This window comes from Dipodomys spectabilis, unplaced genomic scaffold (assembly GCF_019054845.1).
Source record: "Dipodomys spectabilis isolate Male_0828 unplaced genomic scaffold, ASM1905484v1 ptg000095l, whole genome shotgun sequence".
NCBI lineage: Eukaryota > Metazoa > Chordata > Mammalia > Rodentia > Heteromyidae > Dipodomys > Dipodomys spectabilis.
This window is the reverse complement of record NW_024870772.1, coordinates 18,479,657-18,504,298: the sequence shown is the minus strand read 5'-3', so window position 1 is coordinate 18,504,298 and position 24,642 is coordinate 18,479,657. Positions and strand designations below refer to the sequence as shown.

The 24,642-nt window shown below is 38.1% G+C and overlaps 1 protein-coding gene across 2 annotated transcripts in view; it reads left to right on the top strand.

Moving 5' to 3' along the window:
- The window catches only part of Vwa8 (von Willebrand factor A domain containing 8), a 295,472-nt gene that overhangs the window by 70,940 nt on the left and 199,890 nt on the right, over positions 1-24,642 (top strand). For both annotated transcript variants that reach the window (XM_042685395.1, XM_042685396.1), the window contains 2 exons: positions 17,667-17,827; positions 19,958-20,071. In XM_042685395.1, the coding sequence (XP_042541329.1) occupies positions 17,667-17,827; positions 19,958-20,071 (275 nt within the window). The remainder of the gene's footprint in view (positions 1-17,666; positions 17,828-19,957; positions 20,072-24,642) is intronic.

The window sequence follows — 24,642 nt, the reverse complement described above, 5'->3', positions numbered from 1 at the left end:
TTCGCTTAGTACCTTTTACATTATTTGCACCTACCCTAACCTACACTTTCTACTATATTTTGAGGTTTTACTAAGATATCATTTAGTTGAATCACTTGCTAGCTTCAACCAGACAATTTTGTTCTGTGTTCATAAAATAAATCTTTAACTAGAATAGATTATCTCAATATCCATCCTGATGGCTGCAGTGAGTATAACTACATCAACTTCCCCTCCATTGCAGAGTAACTTGAAACGGTGGCTGAAAGGTCAACATTCCATATGTAAAAAGGAAAAATTATTTTTTATGTGAGAGGTTGAAAATAATTCTTTTAAAGAATAACTTGAGTGAGACGCCTGGGAGAGTTTACAAATAATTTTACAATGTAAGTAAAACAAGAGGGCTTTTGAGATCAAACATACATGACATTGAGGAATGTTGGCAGCTTGCCCTCTGTTCTGCTCACTGAGCATGCTTAACCTCTGTAAATAATGACAACATTTCTATTCTAAGTTCTAAAAATTATTAACATTCTATCTTTATACCATATTTAAGCAGTATTCTGCCACTTATGGATACAGATATAATTAAGCCCTTACTGTAAAGTAGATGGTTAGTTTATATTAGCTGATCTTTCATCTACTAGATTCCTTCCTTCCCTCCCTCCCTCCCTCCCTCCCTCCTTTCCTTCCTTCCTTCCTTCCTTCCTTCCTTCCTTCCTTCCTTCCTTCCTTCCTTCCTTCCTTCCTTCCCTCCCTTCTTTCCTTCCTTTCTTTCTTTCTTTCTTGCTTGCTTGCTTTTTCTCTCTCTCTCTCTTTCTTTCTTTCCTCCTTGCTTTCCCTTCTTTCCCTCCCTCCCTCCCTTCCTCCCTGCTCCCTCCCTCCCTCCCTCCCTCCCTTCCTCCCTTCCTCCCTTCCTCCCTTCCTCCCTTCCTTCCTTCCTTCCTTCCTTCCTTCCTTCCTTCCTTCCTTCCTTCCTTCCTTCCTTCCTTCCTTCCTTCCTTCCTTCCTTCCTTCCTTCCTTCCTTCCTTCCTTCCTTCCCCAGTCCTGGGAATTCTGGGCCAGAGTGCAGTCCCCAAGCTGCTTTTCCTTAAGACAGCACTTTACCACTTGAGCCATAACACCACCTCCAGCTTTTTCTGTGATTAGTTGGAGATAAGAGTCTCACAAATTTCTCTGCTCTAGCTGGTTTCAAACCATATTCCTCAGATTTCAGCCTCCTGGAGTAGCTAGAATTATAGGCATGAACCAAGTGGCTCTCAGATTTTCTGTGATAATATGGTTTGTTGTTGTTGTTATAGTTGCAAAGCTTACAAATTCCAGCTAGTTTCTTTTAGAAAACAAAATAATCAATAATACTTGTTTACAAACATCAAAGAAACAAGTCCATATACATATATATATATACATACAGTAAATGGATGGTGTATACATACACTATATATATATAGTGTATGTATACATATATGTATAGTATGTATATGTATACATATACACACACACACACACACACACACACACACACACACACACACACACACACACATATAGTATGGGTCTTAGGGCTTGAACTCAAGGTCCTGAGTTGAGCTTTCTTACTCAAGACTAGCACTGTACCCCTGAGCCCCAGCTTCACTTTTGGCTTTTATTGCTAGCTAATTAGACATCAGATTTTCATGGACTTTCCTGTCCAAGCTGGCTTTGAATTTTGATCTCAGATCTCAGCCTTCTTGGTAGCTAGGATTACAGATGTTTAAGTATTTAATTTGGAAAAAAAAAGAATGGGGAACCATATTCATCTAGACATTCATACTGTTGACTAGTATTATATACCTGCATTTAAAGATATATTGTAACAGTGCTGGTGATAAAAGTGTTCTTGAGATTACTTATAGAGTATTTAACATTATAGTCATGGCTTTTCACGTCTTCTCAAAAAATTGAGACTATAATAAGAAATTGATTTCTGAAGCTAGTCTGAGCCATGTGTTCTTTTTGTAATTTTAATTGTATTGTCAAGGTGATGTACAGAGGGTTTACAGTTACATACATAAGGTAGTAAGTATATTTCTTGTTGAACTTGTTACCTCCTTCCTCATTTTTCTTCTACTTTCCCACCTCCCATAGCCTCTTAAGTTGTACAGTTCATTTCCAACATATTGTCTTGTAAATATCACTGTTGCATTGGTTCACCCTTTGCCCTTTGTCTCACCATTTTGTTGTTCCCATTCCCCAATTCAGATAAACATATATACAATACCTAGGGTACCAAAATAAAATATAGTGAAAACGGGATAAACCATAGTGGGGAAAACACAAAAGAAAAAAATCACATGGTACATTGAGAACAACAACAACAAAGAAAAAACTGTTACTGTATCTTGGAGTTCATTTTGCTTAGCATCATTTTGCAAAGATACTGTACCAGAGGGGTTACAGTTACATGAATAAGGTAATGAGTATATTTCCTATCTAGCATTGTTACCCCCTCCTTTGTTTTTCCCCTACCATCCCTTCCCTCCCCACCTCCCCTAATTCTCCCTCCCTTTCCAAGTTGTAAAGTTCAACATAGTGTCTTGTACATCTCATTGTTACAGTGGGTCAGCCTGTATCCTTATTTCAGCGTTTTGTTATTTCCCTTCCCTTCCTCAAATTAGAAAACAAGATGCAGGGCACCAGAATCAAATACAGTGAAAACAGGGGTTATACCATGTGGGAAGAACATACAAAAGAAACAAAAAAAATCACATAGTACATTATAAATGCATTAAAAACAACAGCAAGGAAGATAAAAACCTCTCATGTCCCTATCTTGGAGTTAATTTTTAATTTCTCTTAGCATCCTATTATATGGTCATATGTACATAGCTTTTGACCTTTTCTGCTTGTCTCAGACATATACTAGTTATTGCAAATAAGGGAAACTATGGGACTTATGTTTCTTTGACCTGGCTTATTTCATTTAATATAATTTTTTCCAAGTCTTTCCATTTCCTAACAAATGAGGTGGTGTCATTCTTTCTGATGGAGGCATAGAATTCCATTATGTGTGTGTGTGTGTGTGTGTGTGTGTGTGTGTGTGTGTGTGTGTGTGTGTGTGTGTGTGTATATTTTCTTGATCCATTCATCTACTGAGGGGCATCTGGGTTGGTTCCATATCTTAGCTATGGTGAATAATTATGCGATAAACAGTTGTGCTGGTAGCTTTAGTATGGCCTTTTTTGTAATCATTTGAGTAAATGCCCAAAAGTGGAATTGCTGGGTCATAGGGGAGCTCTATGTGGAGTCTTTTGAGGAGCCTCTATACTGCTTTCCAAAGTGGCTGAACAAGTTTACACTCCCTCCAACAATGCAGTAGGGTTCCCTTTTGGTCACTTCTCCAGCATCTGTTGTTAGATTTAAGTCTTTACCCCACTTATTTATCGAGCAGTTGTTTCTTAAGTTCTAAGTATATTGTGGATATGAGACCCTTGTCTGTTGTATGGCTAGTGAAGATCTTCTCCCAATCCATGGGCTTTCTATTGATCTTTTAGCATCATCTTATATTGAGCTATTCTGCTCATCTGCTAAGATTATCCTAGATGTATACTAATTATTACAAATGAGGGAAACCATGGGATCTATGTTTCTTTGGGTCTGGCTTACTTCACTTAATATGAATTTTTCCAAGTTTTTCTATTTCTATTTCTTATGAATGGGGCAATGCCATTCTTTCTGATGGAAGCATAGAATTCCATTGTGTATATGTACTACATTTTCTTGGTACATTCATCTACTGAGGGGCATCTGGGTTGGTTCCATATCTTAGCTATGGTAAGTAATGCTGCAGTGAACTTGTTGTGCTGGTAACTTTAGTATGGGCCTTGTTTGTGGTCATTTGGGTAAATGCCCAGAAGTGGGATTACTGGGTCATAGGGGAGCTCTATGTTTAGTCTTTTGAGGATTCTTTGCACTGCTTTCAAGAGTTATTGAGTAAGTTTACACTCCAATAGTGTAGTAGGATTCCTTTTTGGCCACATCCTCTCCAGCCTCTGTTGTTATTAGATTTCTTGATTATAGCCATTCTAACTGGAATGAGGTAGAATCTCAATGTTGTTTTGATTTGCATTTCTTTTATGGGCAGATATGCTGAACATTTCTTCATGTGTCTATTGGCCATTCTTATTTCCTCTTCAGAGAAGTTTTTCTTTACGTCTTAGCCCACTTATTAATGGAATCGTTGAGAATTTGGTTCAGGGTGATTTAAATTTTTATTTTAAGTACATTTTAGATATTAGGTCCTTGACTATTGTATGGCTAGTGAAGATCTTCTCCCAGTATGTGGGCTTTCTACTGATCTTGCTAGCTATGTCCTTTGCCATGCAGAAGCTCTGGAGTTTCATGCAATCCCATTTGTCCAAGCTTTCTTTGATTTGTTGTGTTTCTGGGTCTTTATTAAGAAAATTTCAGCCTGTGCCAAGGAGCCTTAGAGTTTCTCTTATTCCTTCCTGTAATGTTTTCAGGGTGTCTGCTTTGACTTCTAGGTCTTTGATCCATTTGGAGATGATTCTGATGCAGGGTGATATAGAAGGATCTAACTTTAGTTTTCTATAGGTGTTTAACCAATTTTGCCAGCACTATTTGTTGAAGAGGCTGTCTTTCTTCGATCCTATTTTTTTGGCTCCCTTATCAGAGATTAGGTGACCATAGATCTACAGGCTTATTTCTGGGTCTTCAGTTCTATTCCACTGGTCCTCAACCCTGTTCTTGTGCCAGTACCAAGCTATTTTTATTACTATAGTTTTGTATTAGAGTTTGAAGTTTGGCATTGGTATGTCTTCCAGCACTGTTCTTTCTGCTAAGGATTGTTTTTACTGTTTGGGGTCTTTTATTATTCTGTATGAATTTTTAGCTTGCTTCCTCTATTTCATTAAGGAATGAGGTTGGGATATTGATAGGTACTGCATTGAATCTGTAGATAGCCTTCGGCAATATTAGCATTTTCACGATGCTGATCCTCCCAATCCAGGAGCATGGGAGGTTTTTCTACTTTCTTGAGGCATGTCTTCTTGGTCAACTTCTCTATTTATGCTATATATGTCCATGGATGGCTCAATCCAGATCACTTCTTTTTTTCCTTTGGAATTTCTGTTACTGAAACTTGTTGCTCTGTTATGGTAGTCTTTTTATTTGTTTATTTTTGAGACAAGATTTCACTGCAACCTTCCTGCTTCAATCCCCCCTCGGTGCTGGATATAGAGGTGGTGCCACCATGCCTAGATTTTCTTTTATTATTACTGTTTTTTGGTGGGGGAGTGATTCCATGTTCTCATGTGTGCTAAGCAAGTGCTCTATCACTTGAGCCATAGTCCCAGACCTTTAGTTTTACAATTCTTGTATTTTGAGAGAGAGTTTTACCAACTTTGTCTTGGTTGGCCTTCAGTTTGCAGTCTTCCTGCCTGTCACCTGAGTACGTGAGATTGCAGACATATATGTCACCATGCTTGGCTTTTTGTTATAATGTTCTTGAGAACTGCTTGGTTGTGCTTACCAGTTGTGTGTCCTTCACTGGGTAAACTGATTAACCTTTTCATATCCCAGTTTTATCATCTCTAAAATGAAAATAATCATTGGTCTATCAGAGTTTTAATGATTATGAACATTTCATAAAAATTAACTGCTATAATTTTTGTTTGTTCTGCTTTTGACTTCTATGATGGCCTGACATTTTTCTCAATTTTAATCTCAAACCTTGTTACTACTTTTTTTTTTTGTCATAGAGCTTGAACTCAGGGCCTGGGCCCTGTCTCTGAGCTTTTTTGCTCAAGGCTAGTACTCTACCACTTTGAGCCACAGCAACACTTCCAGTTTTCTGGTGGTGAGTCTCCTGCCCTGGCTGGCTTCAAACCGCTGGATCTGAGTAGCAAGGATTACAAACATGAGCCAACGTTGCCCAGCTTGTTACTACTTCTGATTTGGTGTCAGTGTTCTAGTTCTTATGGCTTATATGCCTTTTAATGATAATCTTTATATTGGGTATTAATGATTGGATTCAAATTTTAATTATCTTCTAGTATGCATTTTGTATGCCATCTTTGCCTTTATTAATTTCATTTTTCCTTTTTTAATAACACATTGTACATATTTGTGCAAACCAACTTAAATACTCTAACTCTTCTGAGCTTATATATGGAGCAAAAAGACATATTCTTTAATCAGGTTGAGATTATATATGATGTAATTTTTAAAGGGTAGTACTAGAGTTTGAACTCGGGACTAGGCTTGCTATATAGGTACTATACCTTTGTTTTTTTTTTTTTTTTTTTTTATTTTATTTTATTTTATTTTATTTTATTTTTTTATTGTAAAGCTACTATACAGAGGGTTACAGTTACATGAGTGAGGTTATGAGTACACTTCCTCTTGAACATTGTTACCCCCTCCATTGTTTTCCCCCTACCATCCCCTCCCTCCCTCCCTTCCCCGAGGTTCTTTTTTTTTTTTTTTTTGATTGTGATTAAATGATTACATAATTTCAAAGTCACAAGTTCATTCTAACTTCCCTGGAGCAAATTGTCTACCACAGTCTGTAATATATAACAGTGTTCACATGTTATATACCATATTTGTGATCAGCAGCATGAGGATATTTAGTAGTGGTTCAACCAGATGAGCGGGAGTTCTTTGTTTCTTAAGTCCTGTTAGTTTTGTCGTATCACTAACCTTTTGGATTTAGCATCCACTTATGAGGGAGACCATGTACCGTTTGTCTCTTCGTTCTTGGCTTACCTCGCTCAACATGATTCCTTCTAGCTCCATCCATTTCCCTGCAAATGCCATTATTTTGTCATTTCTAATGGCTGCATAATATTCCATTGTGTATAGATACCACAATTTTTGGATCCATTCATCTGTGGTGGGGCACCTAGGTTGTTTCCATATCCTAGCTATTGCGAACAGTGCTGCAATAAACATGGAGGTGCACGTGTCCTTGTATATTGGTTCCTGTTGTTCAGGGTAGATGCCTAGAAGTGGTATGACTGGGTCGTAAGGGAGGTCAATCTTTAGCTTTCTAAGGACCCTCCAGACTGCTTTCCAAAGTGGTTGTATAAGTGTACATTCCCACCAGCAGTGTAATAGGGTTCCTCTTTCTCCACATCCCCTCCAGCATTTGTCGTTGGCTGATTTGTGGATGTGGGACATTCTGACTGGGGTAAGGTGGTATCTCAGGGTTGTCTTTATTTGCATTTCCTTCACCACCAGGGATGATGAACATTTCCTCATGTGTTTCTTTGCCATTTTTATTTCTTCATTTGAGAAGTCCCTCTTTAGTTCCCTTGCCCATTTAGTAATTGGTTTGTTAGGTTTGGGAGGGATTAGTTTCTTGAGTTCCCTGTATATACAGGATGTTAACCCCTTGTCTGATATATTGCTGGTAAATATTTTTTCCCAATTAGTTGGTTGTCTTTCTAGCTTAGTTGCGATAGATTTAGCTGTGCAGAAGCTTTTTATTTTAAGGTAGTCCCATTTGTCGAGTCTCTCTCCAACTTGTTGTGACCCTGGGACTCTGTTCAGGAAGTTCCTTCCTGTGCCTATTAGTTCAAGTGTCTCTCCTACTCTGTCCTGCAGTAGTTTCAGAGATTCAGGTTTAATGTTAAGGTCTTTAATCCATTTTGAGTTGATGTTGGTGCATGGTGATAGGCTGGGGTCCACTTTTAGTTTTCTGCATGTGGCTGCCCAGTTTTCCCAGCACCAGCGGTTGAAGAGGCTGTGTTTCTTCCATTGTATGTCTTTGGCTCCTTTGTCGAATATCAGCTGGCTGTAGGCCTGTGGATTTATATCTGGATCTTCTATTCTGTTCCATTGGTCTTCGGGTCTGTTTTTGTGCCAGTACCATGCTGTCTTTGTGATTATAGCTCTGTAGTAGAGTTTGAAGTTCGGCATGGATAGCCCTCCCATATTGTCTTTATCCCCTAGAATTGTTTTGGCTATTCTAGGTCTTTTGTTGTTCCATATAAATTTTTGGACTGTTTTCTGTATTTCAGTGATGTACGTCATTGGGATTTTAATAGGAATTGCATTGAATTTGTATATTAATTTTGGAAGTATCACCATCTTTACTATATTAAGTCGGCCTATCCAGGAGCATGGGAGGTCTTTCCATTTCCTAGTGTCTTCTGCAATTTCTTTCTTTAACTTTTTATAGTTCTCATTAAATAGTTCTTTTACATCTTTGGTTAGGTTAATTCCTAAATATTTTATTTTTTGGGAGGTTATTGTGAATGGGGTTGCTCCCTTTATTTCCCTCTCTTCCTGTGCGTTATCAGTGTATAGGAAGGCAACTGATTTTTGTGGGTTTATTTTGTATCCTGCTATTTTGCCGAAGTGACTTATGATTTCTAAAAGTTTGGGGATGGAGTTTTTGGGATCGTGGAGGTATAGTATCATGTCGTCTGCAAAAAGGGATAGTTTCACTTCTTCTTTCCCTATGCGGATCCCTTTAATGTCTTTTTCTTGCCTTATTGCCCTGGCTAAGGGTTCTAGGACTATGTTGAAGAGGAGTGGAGACAGTGGACATCCTTGCCTTGTTCCTGTTTTTAGGAGGATTGGTTGTAGCTTTTCCCCATTAAGTATAATATTGGCTATTGGTCTGTCATAAATGGCTTTTATTGTTTTTAGAAATGTTCCTTCTATTCCTATTTTCTCCAGAGCTTTTAGCATGAATGAATGTTGAATTTTATCAAAGGCCTTTTCTGCATCTGTGGCGATAATCATGTGATTCTTGACCTTGGCTCTGTTGATATGCTGGATTACATTTATTGACTTACGTATGTTAAACCATCCCTGTGTCTCTGGGATGAAGCCTACCTGATCATAGTGTATTATTTTTTTTATGTGTTTCTGGATTCTGTTAGCTAGAATCTTGTTAAGGATCTTTGCATCTGTGTTCATCAAGGAGATTGGCCTGTAATTCTCCTTTTTGGTTGGGTCTTTGCCTGGTTTGGGGATGAGTGTGATATTGGCTTCGTAGAATGAGTTTGGGATAGCTCCCTCCTTCTCTGTTTCTCTGAAGAGCTTGAGGAGTATGGGTATTAGTTCTTCTTTAAAGGTCTTATAGAATTCTGCTGTGAATCCATCTGGTCCTGGGCTTTTTTTTGTTGGAAGACTTTTGATAGCTTCCTGTATCTCATTATAGGATATTGGCTTATTTAATTGGTTAACTTCTTCTTTGCTCAGTTTGGGTAACTTGTATTTCTCTAAAAATGCATCCATTTCCGCCAGATTTTCTTCCTTTAGAGAGTATAGCTTTTGAAAGTAGTCTGTTAGAATTGTTTGGATATCTTGGGTACGTGTTGTGATGTTTCCCGTGGCATCCCTAATCCTATTAATATGGGTTTCCTCTCTTCTTTTTTTAATTAATCTTGCCAACGGGCCATCAATTTTGTTTATTTTTTCAAAGAACCAGCTTTTTGTTTGGTTTATTTTGGTTATGGTTTTCTGATTTTCTAATTGGTTAATCTCTGCTCTCAATTTGGTTATCTGGCTTCGTCTAGTAGCTTTAGGTCCCATTTTTTCTTGTTTTTCTAGCTGTTTTAGTTGCAACATGAGATTATTTACTTGGTCTGTCTCCATTCTCTTGATGTGGGCACTGAGGGCAATAAATTTGCCCCTCAGGACTGCTTTTGCTGTGTCCCACAAGTTTCTTTGTGAGGTGTTTTCATTTTCATTGAGTTGTAGGAAATGTTTTATTTCTTCTCTGATCTCTTCTGTTACCCAGGCCTTGTTAAGGAGTGTGCTGTTCAATTTCCATGTATTAGAGAAATTTCTGCGGTATGCTTTGTTATTGAGAGCTAGCTTGATTCCACTGTGGTCAGATAGGATACAGGGGATTATGTCGATCCCTTTGTATTTGCTTAAGTTCCTTGCATGAACAATGATATGGTCTATTTTGGAGAAAGTTCCATGAGCTGCTGAGAAGAATGTGTACTGTGTTGTTTTAGGGTGAAATACTCGGTAGATGTCAGTTAATTCCGCTTGAAGTATGGCCTCACTTAATTCGGTAGCTTCTTTGCCAATCCTCTGGTTGGCAGACCTGTCCTTTGGTGAGAGTGGCGTGTTCAAGTCTCCTAGTATTTTATCGTATTGGGATCTATTTTATTCTGTAAGTTTGAGAGCATTTGTTTAACATATCTGGGTGCACCGATATTTGGGGCATATAAGTTGATGATGGTTATATCCTCCTCTTGGATTGTTCCCTTTATTAATATGTAGTGTCCGTCCTTGTCTTTCTGTACTGATTTTAATGAAAAGTTTATTTTGTCAGATATCAGGATAGCTACACCTGCTTTCTTATTGGGGGAATTTGATTGGTAGATCCTTTTCCACCCCTTCACTCTGAGTTTGTTTGTATGTTTGGCTGAGAGGTGGGTCTCCTGAAGGCAACAGATGGATGGGTCTTGTTTTCTGATCCAGTCCTCAGTTCGTTTTCTTTTAATTGGCGAATTCAGCCCATTTATATTAAGAGAAAGTATAGAGAGATGCATTGTTGTCCCTGCCATTCCGTTTTCCTAAGTTTTTCTTCTTTCCTTTCCTCCTGTGCTTGCTCAGTTAGACTTTGAGTAATGCCTGTTTGGGGCAGGTCCCAGTTCCTGGTTGCTTTCTTCAGGTTGTGTCCCCCCTCTTAGAATTCTTTGTAATGCTGGCTTAATGTTTATGTATTCATTTAGTTTTTCTTTGCTATTAAAAGTTTTCAGTTCTCCATCGAATGTGAATGCTAGCTTTGCCGGGTATATCAGTCTGGGTTGGCAGTTATTGGCTCTCAGGGCTCGTATGGTGCTTTCCCAGGCTTTTCTTGCATTCATTGTTTGTGTGGAGAGATCTGCAGTGATTCTAATTTTTTTCCCGTTGTAGTATAGCTCCTTCTTCATTTTTGCTGCATGCAGGATTGTTTCCTTATTATTCAGATCCATCATTGTTACTATTATGTGCCTAGAAGTGTTTCTCCTGGGATCTTGCTTGTTGGGTGTTCGATAAGCTTTTGTGATGTAGTTAAGATGGTCGTTTTTGAGGTGGGGAAAATTTTCATTGACTATCTTGTTAAATAGGTGTTGCATTCCCTTGCTCTGGAATTCCTCACCTTCGTCCACTCCGATTATGCGAAGGTTAAATTTTTTAGCATTATCTGCTTGCTCTTGAATTTCCCTTTGGTTTAATTTGAGTGATTTTTCCATATCTGTCACTTTTTGGTCCAGTTGGTGTATTCTGTCTTCTGTATCTGACACTCTACCTTCCATTTCATTCACTCTGTTGACCGTGGCTTCTATTGTGGTTTGCATGGTGGAAATGGATCCCTTTATGGATTCAATGTTGGTTCTCAGAGTACTGATCTCACCTCTCAATGAGGTGATATCAGTATGCATTACCTCTAATTTGGCGTTTATCTCACTTCTTACTGAGGTTTGTGCAGCTTCTATTTTTGCATCCAATTTTTGTTTGATATCCTGTATATCTTTTGATAGTTCATCCTTGTGCTCTTTCAATTTCTGATCCATTTCTCGCTTTATTTCTTGAGTCATTGCCTCCAGCAACCCTTGGATGTAGTTTTTGTCTTCCATTCCTGCTTTGCTCCCACTGGGGCTCTCCCCTGCGTGGCTGCTGGCTTTTGAGGTGAGCTTGCTGTCCTGGGTAGTGGTAAACCTTGTGATTTTTCTCTGTGATTTTCGCATGGGGGTTCAGGAGACTGCTCTTCAATCTTGTTTTGGTGTGTCTGTCTTTGCTTGGTTGCTGATTCTCTATTGGTAGAGAGAGTCTGTGTCTGATCTGGATTCTGTTGGGAGCCTATTTCCAGCTGCTATTGACTTAGGATTCTCAGCTCTCTGCTGTAGCAATTCCCGCCTTTGGAAGGGTTGAGCAGCCTAGACTGCTTGTGTTTGCTCCTGCGGGTGCTCTTGGGAAGATCAGATGCTCTGGATGCACTCTCCCAAATACTGGAGTCTGCTATGGGCTCCTGATGTGTTTTTGTTTGTTTGTTTTGGGCTGGTTGTGGGCTTGAACTCTAGGTTTGGGTGCTGTCCCTCAGCTCTTCAGCTCAGGGCTGGCACCCTACCATTTGAGCCACAGCCCCACTTCTGACCCTTTTTGCTTTGTTCAGGCGCCGGTCCCCTGGCCTGGTTCCGGCCCCAGCCTGGAGCGCGCTCGTTAGGCCTGTGCTAATGTGTATACCACCTTGGTTATGCAGCCTGGAGGACACAGTTCAAATTTCTTCTACTGTTGGTAGTCTTGACCCAGGGGCACTGTTCCTGGCTTGAGCATTTAAGCTCCCTTCCCGGGGCGCTCTTGCTCTGGCCTGGCCAGCAGAGTGTGCTCCACCGGCTGGTGGGGCTCTCGAACAGTTCCCAGTTTTAGTGGGTCCTGTGGTCCGGGTGTTGGGGTAGGGAGTCTAGGTCAGGGTCTGGGGATTCCCTCCAGCTCTGGTCTCCCTTGATGGATTCCCTGTCCCCTGATGGGTACTCACCCTGTAGGTCGTCAGTTGTTGTTGCAGTCCGTCAGTTGTTGTTGCAGTCCGAGTTCAGTTGGGGTGGTTGCGGGCTGGGTTGGGCCCCGCCGGGTCGTTGCGATCGCGACAGGTCCCTTTGTGGCGCTGCTGGTGCCGGGCGGCTTTGGCGGGATGGAGCCTCTCCGCTCCGGTGGAGAGTGATGGGTGGGGTGGGATCCTCCTGGAGACTCCCGGCTGGTAGGTTTCTCTGTTCCTGGCGATCCGCTGTTCTGCAATCCGGTACCTGGTGATCTGCAAGCAGCCCCCTGTGTCTCTGTGGCTCCGGCAGCCCCTGCCGGGCCGGCTGGCCGGCGGCTTGGCGCACTGCCGCGCGGCCAGTAAAGGTTGGGGGAGGGGTCTTCGCTCTTCTCTGTTCTGAAATTCTTCTTTTCCTCTCTTTCTTTTTTTGTTATTTTCCACCTCTGGTTTTTCTCTGAGTGTTCGTCTTTTTGTTGTTGTCGGTCTCTTGGGGAGATTAAAGGTTGGAACTCGAACTCTCTTTTTGGTTGGAGAGAGCTGTGGCGTTTCCCTACTGCCCCGTCGCCATCTTCGTGGGGCACCCGGTACTATACCTTTGAATCATGACTCTGGCCCTTTTTTGCATTGATTTATTTTTGAGTTAAAGTCTTCCTTCCTGCCTTGGTGTGCATTTGGACCCTATCTCACCTATTTTTGACTTCCTTTTGTACCAAGGTGAGAGATGTGTGCCATCATGCCGTATTTTGGTTTTTTTTTTTTCCACTCAGATGGAGGCTTTTAGACTTCCTGCCAGGATTGGTCTAGCATTTTAATCTTTCTGATTTCAGTGTCCAACTGGCTATGATTACAGATGATGATATATATTATATATATATATATATATATATATTTGTCTGGTTTTTGACTGTATGCAGTTTAATATCCTACTTTTGCCAAATAATTTATTATATATGCATCAAAATGTAAAATTATTCATCTATATCAATATTCATAATTAAAGAGATAGTTAAAATATACCATTTCAGTTATAAATTGAAATTAAATCTTGACTAATTTTAACCACTCTCACAACCACTTTCTGGAGTTACAAATTTAATCACATATAGCTACATTTCTCTAAAGTCTCAGAAAAAGTAGCTTAGACTTTTCTAAAGTGCTAAAAATATTTAAGACAGGCAATTGCTTTATGGGTTAAATCTGTATTCTCTGAAACACTTCATGTAATTATGCTTCTCATTTTATTAGGTCATTTTGTTTTTAGTTGGGTTCCTCTGTTGCAAAAGAGGAGAGTATAATTCTTGACCACAGACTCTTGGCAATATAAGAGTGTTTTCTAGGGATAAGAATGAATGTGAGACACTGAAATTAAAGAATTATACCTCTAAAGGACCTCAATTCTATGACCTGTTGTTTTGAAAGTTTTAAGGAAATTGCAGAAAGAGGAAATGGTTTGGTTGCTGTGATATAATTAGTGCTATTTTTATCCTCTTAAGTTCACAAGTTTCAGGGACAAGGAAAATATATGCAAAATGGAAACATTCATCTTCCTTGATTTTTATTAATGTACACTCAAAATGTCATAAAACGTGCACTTTGAAACATATTTTCCTTTCAGCTTACTAATAGAATGTGCATGTAGGCAGGAAGAATAAGAAAATTGTGTATATGTGTATATATGTAATGTAACATAAATATGTGTATACATACATGCATGCATGTATACACAATTCCATAATACAGTACAAGTTAATATGACAGTAATAACTTTAATATTAATTTAATAATATTAAAACAACAATTTTAGGGAACTAAAAATTGTCTCTGGACAGAAACATTTGCAATTATTGTTAACTGTTTTAAAGAGCATATGACTTAAAATTAATTCATATCACTAGTCAATTCAGATTATGCTGAAATTTTTCTGTTAGATTTTATTAGTTCCAGTTGTTCAGTGATGGTCTCCTTGCTTCTCATACAATTGGAATGACTTTTACACAATTAAAAATAACTTCTGATTTTAACTAATATTGGAGAAATAAGACCAACCATTTCTTTATGAAAAATTGGAGTGTTTACCTTTGAAGGTAAGCTCTTATATATGAAAAGAGATTATATTAAACAACATTTTTTTCCTCAGAAAGGTTTTTATTTTAATGCACAGCTATATTAGAAACAAAGAATGATTCTTAAATTGAGACCATGTAGAGTTTAGGTGAGATAACTAAGCTAGTTTCTATTTTTTATCACTCACAAGATAGAAGAAAACTATTTCTCTTCTGTAGTTGGGGTGGGCATTAATAGCACTGAGCTATATTGATCTGTTACAGCTCGCAGTATAACAACAAATAATTATTTCGCTTTACTTCAGTAAATACAAGGAAGTCTCCAACTGCTAGATTGGAAAAGAAATGCTCAGTGTACTATGTGTTTTTCTCATCATCTGTTTTGGTAAATATTTACTCACTTGAATGAAGCAAGTACTGTAAACATTGTGTAAATTAATAAGATATAAAGTGCTTTGGCATAATGATCATGTGAAATAGCACTTTTTCATATTGAGCACAGATTTGTGAATCAGGGTGTGTTGGTATAGACTGAAGACTTTTCTCTTGAAATAAATTCAGAATCCAAAAATTTGATTTTTAAATATTCACTGTAATTGTTAGGTACTACTTCACATAATGACCCTTTATCTCATAAAATTAAAAAAAATTAAAAAATCAGTTGCTACCCTTAATTACTTAAGACCTTGAACCCTTTTGGCCAAAGTCATGACAGTCTTTATCTTCTTCCCCAGCCCAAACAAAAGACTGAAACTTGGTTGGACAAGGATATCATATGTTTTCAGTCTAGAGAGAGGATTTTCAAAGTCCACATCCATCCATTTCTTTGCACAGAACTGCCACCTCCTCTGAATTAGGAGTATTTAAAAGGAACAAGGCCCCTTCTTCCCTTAATTTTTCACTTTACTTTTAGTTTTCTGTTGTTTTGTTAGGCAGCCTATATATTTTTATGCAACTCATAGGTCCTAGTAGAATATAAGTTTAAAGAATGAGACAAAGATTTTTATCAACCTAATGTCTTATAAAGCAGCGTCCTGCCTAGGAGACATACCAGAATTACTCAAGTGATGCTAATTTTTTAAAAAAAGCGGAATCAACAAAATATAAAACTAAAAAAAAAGAGGTCTCTTGCTTCCATATCTTAGAGTTCATTTCAATAAGAATATTATTGTATATAAATATGAGAAAAGGGTGAAAAGTGTAGCAATGGAGCTCACTGGATGGATGAAAGTGAACTATACACCTTGTAGGTGGAGACGGGAGGGAGGGACTGGGAGAGAGTGAGGGAGCAGAAGATACTATTCAAAAGGAAACGTACTCATTACCTGACTCATGTAATTGTAATCTCTTTTTGTACCTTACCTCTATTATAACAATAAAGTAAACTGATAAAACAATTAAGTTTACCTACTCCATCAGAATCTTCAGGACAGGGGGATTTATGTATATTTTAATAGTTCCACAGCTGTTTTGATCTTTATCTCTGATTTCAAACCAATATACTATAGCATGTTACTGGTTTATTTTCTATGTGACTTAACTCTATAATAAATGTTTTTCTAGAATTATTAGTATTGAGAGTTTTAGCTTTGTTTTAGAGTTAAATTCATAAAGATTTAAAGCATCTTTATCTTTTTTAAAGTACCTTCTTTTTCTACTTTATTATTCCTATTATTATCTTTTTGTGCAAGAGGTTTTCAATTCAACATGTCCACTTATGAGTACCATGTGTCAGATCAGTGTCACCTCATTCATCTTTCAGTCTTTATGTTTAATGCAAACCTGTTTATGTTTTGAAGTTAGTATCATTGTATAGTAAGAACACTGAAGTAAATAGGACTTACATATTGATTGGTTTCAATACAGATTTATTGCAATTGTAAAAATAAACAAATTTATTAGTTATCTATCTGCTTAAAACTTGGAGTAGTTATCACTGAATTTATATTTTTTAAGGGCTGGGAATGTGGCTTAGTGGTTGGGTGCTTGCCTAGCATGCATGAAGCCCTGGGTTTGATTCCTCAGTACCACATAATCAGAAAAAGTCAGAAGTGGCGCTATGGCTCAGGTGTTAAGGTGCTAGCCTTATGCAAAAGAAGCTCAGGGACAGTGCCCTGGCCCTGAGTTCAAGTCCCAGGACTGGCAAATTAAAAAAAAATAATTGTAACTATAAAAATGTATTACAGAAATATAAATTATTACATTAACATGTAAGAAAAAATGTTCAGATTATATGGCACCAACTTTTTTTTTTGTGTTTTGTTTTTTTTGGGTCTGGTCATGGGGCTTGAACTCTGGGCCTGGGCGCTGTCTTCAGCTCTTCAGCTCAAGACTAGCGCTCTACCACTTGAGCCACAGCGCCACTTATGGCTTTTTTTTTTCTTTTTGCTTATGTGGTGCTGGGGAATCGAACCCAGGGCCTCAGGCATGCAAGGCAAGCGCTCTACCACTGAGCCACCTTCCCAGCCCGGCACCAACTTTTTTTTTTATAGCAGATAGATTTTATATACCACAGCTATTAATAGTTTGCTTGTCTATTAAGCACTATTTTAGTGCTAGTACATTGTGTTTTTGCTTTCAAAATTACTTCTAAGTGCCATGCTGTTATTTCCAATTCCTGTACCTCATCTGCTAACTGTCCTCCTCCATTTCCTCCATCACCAAACAGCTTTCACAAGTCACTGGATGGGCTTTTGCATGGCTGTTCAGGAAAACCCATCAACTGGAAGAAATTGCACATTCATAACAAGTGCCTCTGAGTGTCGAGTTTTATGACATCTCATTTGAAATAGAATTCAAACACTGATCCACCCAAGGAATAGAGCTAATTGAGTTTAAATTCCATTAGAGTCAAGTAGAAATTACTGTCATTATCTAAATGGACATTTTAAAAGGAGAAGAGAGTATGGGATCCCTCATCCTTACCTAGTATGTGAAATGTAATAGGAAAGAGACCCTAAGGTTTCCACAGATCTTTCTCTTTGGTGGATTTGAGAGGATGACTTTCCAATTATTATAGGAAATAGTATGTGGGGAGAGAGAGGTGACTATCAAGTTAAATAAGCTCCTATCCATGTCTTAAAGACTAATTGCATGTTTTTTTCTGCTGGGTGGTGGGAACTGAATTTAGGATATGACAGCACGGGATCTGCTGCAGCAGAGATACACTCTTCCCAACGGAGACACTGCCTGGCGGTCCTCAGCCCTCGTGAATGCTGCACTGGAAGGGAAGCTGGTCCTGTTGGATGGCATTCACCGAGTCAATGCTGGCACACTTGCTGTGTTGCAAAGGTTTGTTATGAGTCACATATGTGTACATGCACACACACACACATACACACACACAAACACACACACACATATACACACACCATGAGCAATTGACATGGAATCCTATTTTCAAATGGGGGGGGAGGTAGAAACTAAAAATTCTATATCCAAGTACAATGGTAGATTATTTATTGTTATAGACACATTTCTGCGAATCTTTGACAGTTTTGGAAATACCACTGCCATATCAGTGTAAAAGCTGAGGAAAAGAAAACTTTTCAGTAGTAATTTTGAGAGACTTTTTGTATATAGATTTACACATGCCACAAGTATCACAGCTGGAGTTTGTTAGTCATGGCTTCACTGATTACAGATTCCTTACAGATCTACATTATTGATTGATCTTAGAATCTTTATTTGAAGAGTGAAAAATACATAGTTTTAATATAAAATGTGAAGTAAGTATGTGTGTGTGTGTGTTGGTCCTGCACTTAAATTCAGGGCCTTTTTTTTTTTTCTCAAGGCTAACACTCTACCACTTGAGCCACAACTCTACTTCCAGGTTTTGGTGGCTAATTGGAGACAAGAGTCTTATGAATTTTCCTGCCAGAGATAGCTTCAAATCTCAGTCATCAGATCTCATCCTCCTGAGTAACTAGGATTATAAGAGTGAGCCACCAGCACCCAGCTAAAATGTTCAATATTTATATGATAGATGCCTCGCAAAGCTTACTTCATATGTACAAACTTGAACATTTTTGTAATGGTTGTTTCTTTTTTAGTGTAGGTGAGATAAAGCACCACACATTCCTGAAACTTTTGTTCAATATAATATTTAGATAATATGTTCCATGTAGAACTTTTGAGGGAAATATTCCTACCTTGTTATTTTAGGGCATTCATTACTGATTTTTTTGTTTTATTTTGGTGCTGTACATTGTAGACATTTGATTTATAACTTGGACTTATTGGAAGGGATCAAATAAGTAGAATAAGCCATTTCTTCGACTATTTGGTTTTCATCTTTTTAACAGTTGCTACAAAGCTATTGTTCAATGTAATTTCCTATTAACATATAAATATGATTATGTCCATACATTAATATTGTTCTTTGACAAGATGCAGATACTGAGTATAATTAAAGATGCCCAACAAGAGACTGAAGCTATGGCTCTTTTGCTAAGTTTATACTTCTATATTTCCTCCTTAGAGGATGGACACTTACAAATACTGATACCTAGTCTTCACTGCACAAATGCTGATGTAATTGGCCCATGCTAAGGTGAACATTGGCATTTTTATACACTTCCCAGAAGATTTTAATGTACAGTCAGTTGAGAATAACCATTAATATACAGTCATGTTATATTAACTGATTTTCACAGCAATTCCTATGAGGTTGTTAATTTTATAAATGATGAAAGTTCAGAGAGAGAGAGAGAGAGAGAGAGAGAGAGAGAGGCTCTCCCGTGCTCAGTCATTCAGTAAGATGCAGAGCTAGAGTTGAACTCAGACTTGACTGACCTCACTGTCCATGTCCTTAACCTCCATGTTACAGTCTGTTTCCTTCCAGCAGGAGAATGCTTATGAGGCACTTCTAACATGGGTTTTGGCCTACTTAGTTGTTGATATGCTTCAGATATCATAGTACCTGGAAGACATTTTATAGTATGTAAAATTATATCACTATCAAAGCGTGAACATGCAGTAACAGAGTATATATTATCTAGACTTTTTTCGTAGCTTAAATCCTGTATTTCTAAAGGTAGAAATAGTTTTCATAGTATTTTCCTTTTAGAAGTTGCATTAGACTTATGCCACCTGACTTGATCATTAATGTATACCTCATGGTTATCACTCATTTTAACTATCTCTTCTTTTGTTTCCCACCTTCTCTCTTTCTTCCTCTTCCTTAACTTTCCTAACCTCATCTTGTATTCATGACTGCTGCTCTCCATACAGAAACCAGCAGTTCTGCCAGATATAATTTCAAGTGCTAACCATCTTAAAAATTTGAAAAGTCCATCTAACAAAATTGTTAGATGGCACAACTGTTAGCATAATAAAATGTGGACTGAGTGGCTCTCCCTTTAATAATGTCAGTGGTTAGAATGGAATGCCTTGCTTCCTGACATTCCCTTGTCTCATTAGGCTAATCCATGACCGGGAGCTCAGCCTCTATGATGGCTCTAGGCTTCTGAGAGAAGACCGCTACCTGTGTTTAAAAGAGGAGCTGCAAATGTCTGATGAGCAGCTACAGAAGAGGTAATTTTGAGTTCATTTATTGTTCAATTATTGTTAAGTTGAAAATAGTATTGCTCATTGTTTTTCTAAACCTAAGGTCAAGCCATAATTAATTTGGTGTGGGCATGGTGATGGTCTATAATTTTGTAGAACTTGAGATCACTGACCACATTTTATTCTCTACTCTCAGCCCTGCTTTTGAACAAGTATCTAACTGTGGGTTAAAGAAAGTCATCCTTTGGACTGGGAAGGTGGCTCAGTGGTAGAATGCTTGCCTCGCATGCATGAGGTCCTGGGTTCGATTCCTCAGCACCACATAAACAGAAAAAGCCAGAAGTGGCGCTGTGGCTCAAGTGGTAGAGCGCTAGCCTTGAGCTGAAGAGCTGAGGGACAGAGTTCAGGCCCCATAACCGGCAAAAAAAAAAAAGAAAGTCATCCTTCATGTGGGCCTTACCAATTCAGCTTTGGCCTCATGCTGCTTGTCAGCAAAACAAAGTTGCTTTTACAATTAACTGGGCCAAGTTTCCTCAATATCATCAGTATGACACAAGATGCTCTATTTTCCAGTGGGACCTATTCAGACTTCTGTCTGAATGTACAGTCGGTTGAGAATAACCATTAATATACAGTCATGTTATATTAACTAATTTTCACAGCAATTCTATGAGGTTGTTATTATCGACTTAATTTTATAAATGATGAAAGTTCAGAGAGAAAGAGAGAGAGAGCAACACAAATGCAACAGCTGAGATTTCCAGGAGTAAGAACCAAAGTGAAAATAGATATAAAAGACAATTATAAAGAGCTAAATATGAATTCTGTATATCTTACATGATATTGAATTAGTATTTATTTTCTTAAATATCATAATGTCATTGCAGTTATGAAGGAGAGTATTCCCATTCTTAGGAATACCTAAGAATAGAATACCTAAGTATAGAATAAAGTTTAAAAGAAGTTTGCAATTTCCAAATATTTAAGGGAAAAAGAAAAGGATAAAAGACACAGACATGTGTCAACATGAATGCACAAACCAGACATCAAGTGAGAATGAGAACACAGCGTGTTAAAAAAAAAAATCTCAAAACTGGAAAAAAAAATCTAGGTGAAGGAAATAAAATTGTGTGCATTTTTCTCTTTAAATTATCTATAGGTTTGAAAATTTCAGAATAAAACCTGTTCATGAAAATATTTTTTTAGCTGCATGTATTTTCCCTTAGAGGAAGTTTGGCAAATATTTTCCATGCGTAATTGCATTTCTGTGGTGTGTGTGTATGTGTATATGTATATATGTGTGTGATACTGAAGTTTCACCTCAGAGCCTCTCACCTAGTAGACAGGCACTCCACTGCTGAGCCATACTTCCTTTTTTCGCACTGGTTATTTTTGAGATAGGGTCTAACATATGGACTGTAATCCAACTATTGGGATAGTAGATGCACAACGCTATGCCTAGACCCTTCATTGAGATGAAGGATCATGAGCTTTTCTGCCCTGGAACTTCGGTCTTCTCCATCTCTGCCTCTGTCATTGCAAGAATGACAGGTATATCCCCATCACACCCACCTGTTGGTTGAGAGGAGAGTCTTTCAAACTTTTTGCCTAGGCTAGTCTTAAATCAAGATCCTTGCAATCTCAGCATCCTACAGAGCTAGAATTATAGAATTATCCTTTAGCACCTGAATTCTATGAATATTTTTTTGGGGAGGGGGCGGTCATGGGCCTGAACTCTGGGCCTGGGCGCTGTCTCTCAGCTCTTCACTTCAAGGCTAGCGCTCTACCACTTGAGCCACAGTGCCACTTTCGGCTTTTTTTTCTGCTTATGTGGTACTGAGGAATCGAACTCAGGACCTAATGCATGCAAGGCAAGTGCTCTACCACTGAACCACCTTCCCAGCCCTCTATGAATATTTTTAACAAGATTAGAGATTGGCATATTGGAGAACTCCTAGTAACTTTAATTGACTTTAATTGAAGCATCTCTCCTTCCCAAAGGGCTTGCTGCCATATTGACAGGAAAGTAAAATAGGCTCTGACTATAAGGGAGTGGAGTAAGTGTCAGTGGTAGGGATAGGGTGAGCAGACAGATAGGGTGAGGATGAGTATGATCCAATTTGCATATATGAAAATGAAACAAACCTGTTAAATTATTTTGGAAGGGAAATATTAAAATCTTCTGTGTTATTAAGAATTTCACTCAATTACACAGTTGCTTGTTCTTCTGAAGAGTATATTATGAAATTTCTCTATCTCTAAAAAAGTTTGAATGTTTACATATGCAAGTTGTATGCATTTCATACCTTCAGTTCAGAACATTCATCTTTCATACATTATTTACACGTGACTCACTTGCTTAGGAGAAAGTTTGTATTTTTCAGACAGATGAATCAAAGCAATTGGGCAATACCTCACAGCAAGCTTGCCTGGAAGTTTTCCTTAGGACACCACGAGCATTGTACTCACGCCAGATGTCCCAGACATGATAACCCTTTTTCTATGAAAAGAACCTAAGGTTTTCCTAATGGTCTCAGACAGTTTTGCAAATGAAAAACACTTTTAGGAACAGAGTGACCCTGGGAGTCATGCTCAGGGTTTGGCTTACATTGGTCAGTAATACTTTCTAAAGTTTCCCACTTTTATCACTCTCATATGCTGTCTCTCCCATACTTACAAACTCAGCTTATGACTCTTTGTCCCCTATGTATGCAAACCCGGTTTGCCTCCACCTCTAGAGGTCACTCTGAGAAAATGGAGATATCACAGCAAGGCTTGCTTTCCTTCAGACTTTTATTTGCCAGTGTTGACTATACATGAAAACTCGAACTAAATGACTTTTTCAAACCATTTATGAAAAGAAATCAGGCCCTTTTCATCTATAATCATCTATCATTTTCTACTTCGCTACAAACTTTCTAAACTTTTAGCGACTTTTTTGTTACCTACTAAGCAATATGTTTTCATTGAGATTTCTTGAATAATTTTTTAGTGATAAAAATTATATCTCTGTACCAGTGTGTCATGCCTGTAATCCTAGCTCTTCAGGAGGCTGAGATTTGAAAAGCTCAGTTTAGAGCCAGCTGAAGCAAACAAATACCTGAGAGTATTATCTGTAGCTAACCAGAAAAAAGCCAGAACTAGAGGCTTGGCTCAAACGGTAGAGCACCATCTGTGAGCAAATAAGCTGATCAAGAGCCTGAGGCCTTGAGTTCAAACTCCCAAGTACTGGCACAGGGGAAAAATTTATATATTGATTTTCCACATAGAAAATTAAGGATCAATCCTTATAGCTCCTTTCTTCTCACTACACATGTATACTTGTCTCCATTCTTCTTGAAAAGTTACTTTATTTTGTTTAGAACTTTGCTCAGTTTTTATTGAGAAAAGCATAATGCATTTTATTGTGATATCATAAAGACAATATCTGGTTGAGCCACTTAGTTTACTGTAATCATTTTCCCTTTAGTCATGCATCCTGTTTTTTTCTAAAGTTAGTAATTACATATGAAAGCCATAAATAAATAAATAATTACAGTACCAATGTGGATGTTAGAAAAAAGTCTGGCAGCACAGAAGAGGACCTATTTTCTGTGTATATATCACTTTTTCACCCTGAATCTTTCTTCTGTGGAACTCTTCTCAGCATATTCAAGCATGTCTCATATTTATCAATCATCATTTTCCCATGTTGTATTCTCACCTAATCTGCCCTTGTTGTTCTTTATACTTGTATGAAGCTATGTAATATCATCTTAGACTTCTCTGTTTCAATATCCCTGGTTTCCTGTACTTTCTCTTCATAAATCTTTCATTATGTAGATATGCTGTACCTCCTGGGCTAAATTTCTAATTTTCATTCCTTTTCTTTTCATAAACTCAAGGTCTCATGTTCTTACACTGTACCATTTGAGCCATACTTCCACTTCCAGTGTTTTGCTGGTTAATTGGAGATAAGAGCCTCTTAGACTTTTCTGACCAAACTGGCATAGAACCATAACCCTCAGAGCTCAGCCTCCTAAGTAGCTAGGATTATAGGCATAAGGCACCAGCACCCAAATAATTTTCTTAATCTCTCCCCCCTCTTGCTCTCTCTCTCTTCTCCCCACTCCTTTCTTTTCCTCCCTGTTTTCTGAACATTCACCCTTATGGTATTAATAAAACTTAAGGCCTGATACAACCAGGCAATGCTCTACTGAGCTACATTCCTATACCCTCAGCTTCTCTTATGTTTTGTCAATTTTGGGGGCCTTTATTAACTTTCTGAGATAAGCTGTTCTAACAATTATTCTCCTGTCTTGTCTAAAGTGTTTTTCTACTTGAAAACCGGATTCTATTTCTTATAAGTTCCTTATTTGTAACCAAGAAGGAAAGTTTTCAAATGATTGTAAACAGGTTTTAGTTTTTGTTGTTGTTGTTGAGTGTAATCTTTTTTACACAGTCTGCTTCACTGTTAGGAATAGGTTACTTGTAAATTTCTTTACCTCTTTTTGGTTAACTTTGGTTTATTTTGGAAACTTATTTTTGTTTTTCTGAGAATGAATATTTTTTTTTTATTATCACAATGAACTAGATTCTTCTAAGTCAGTTGGCATTAC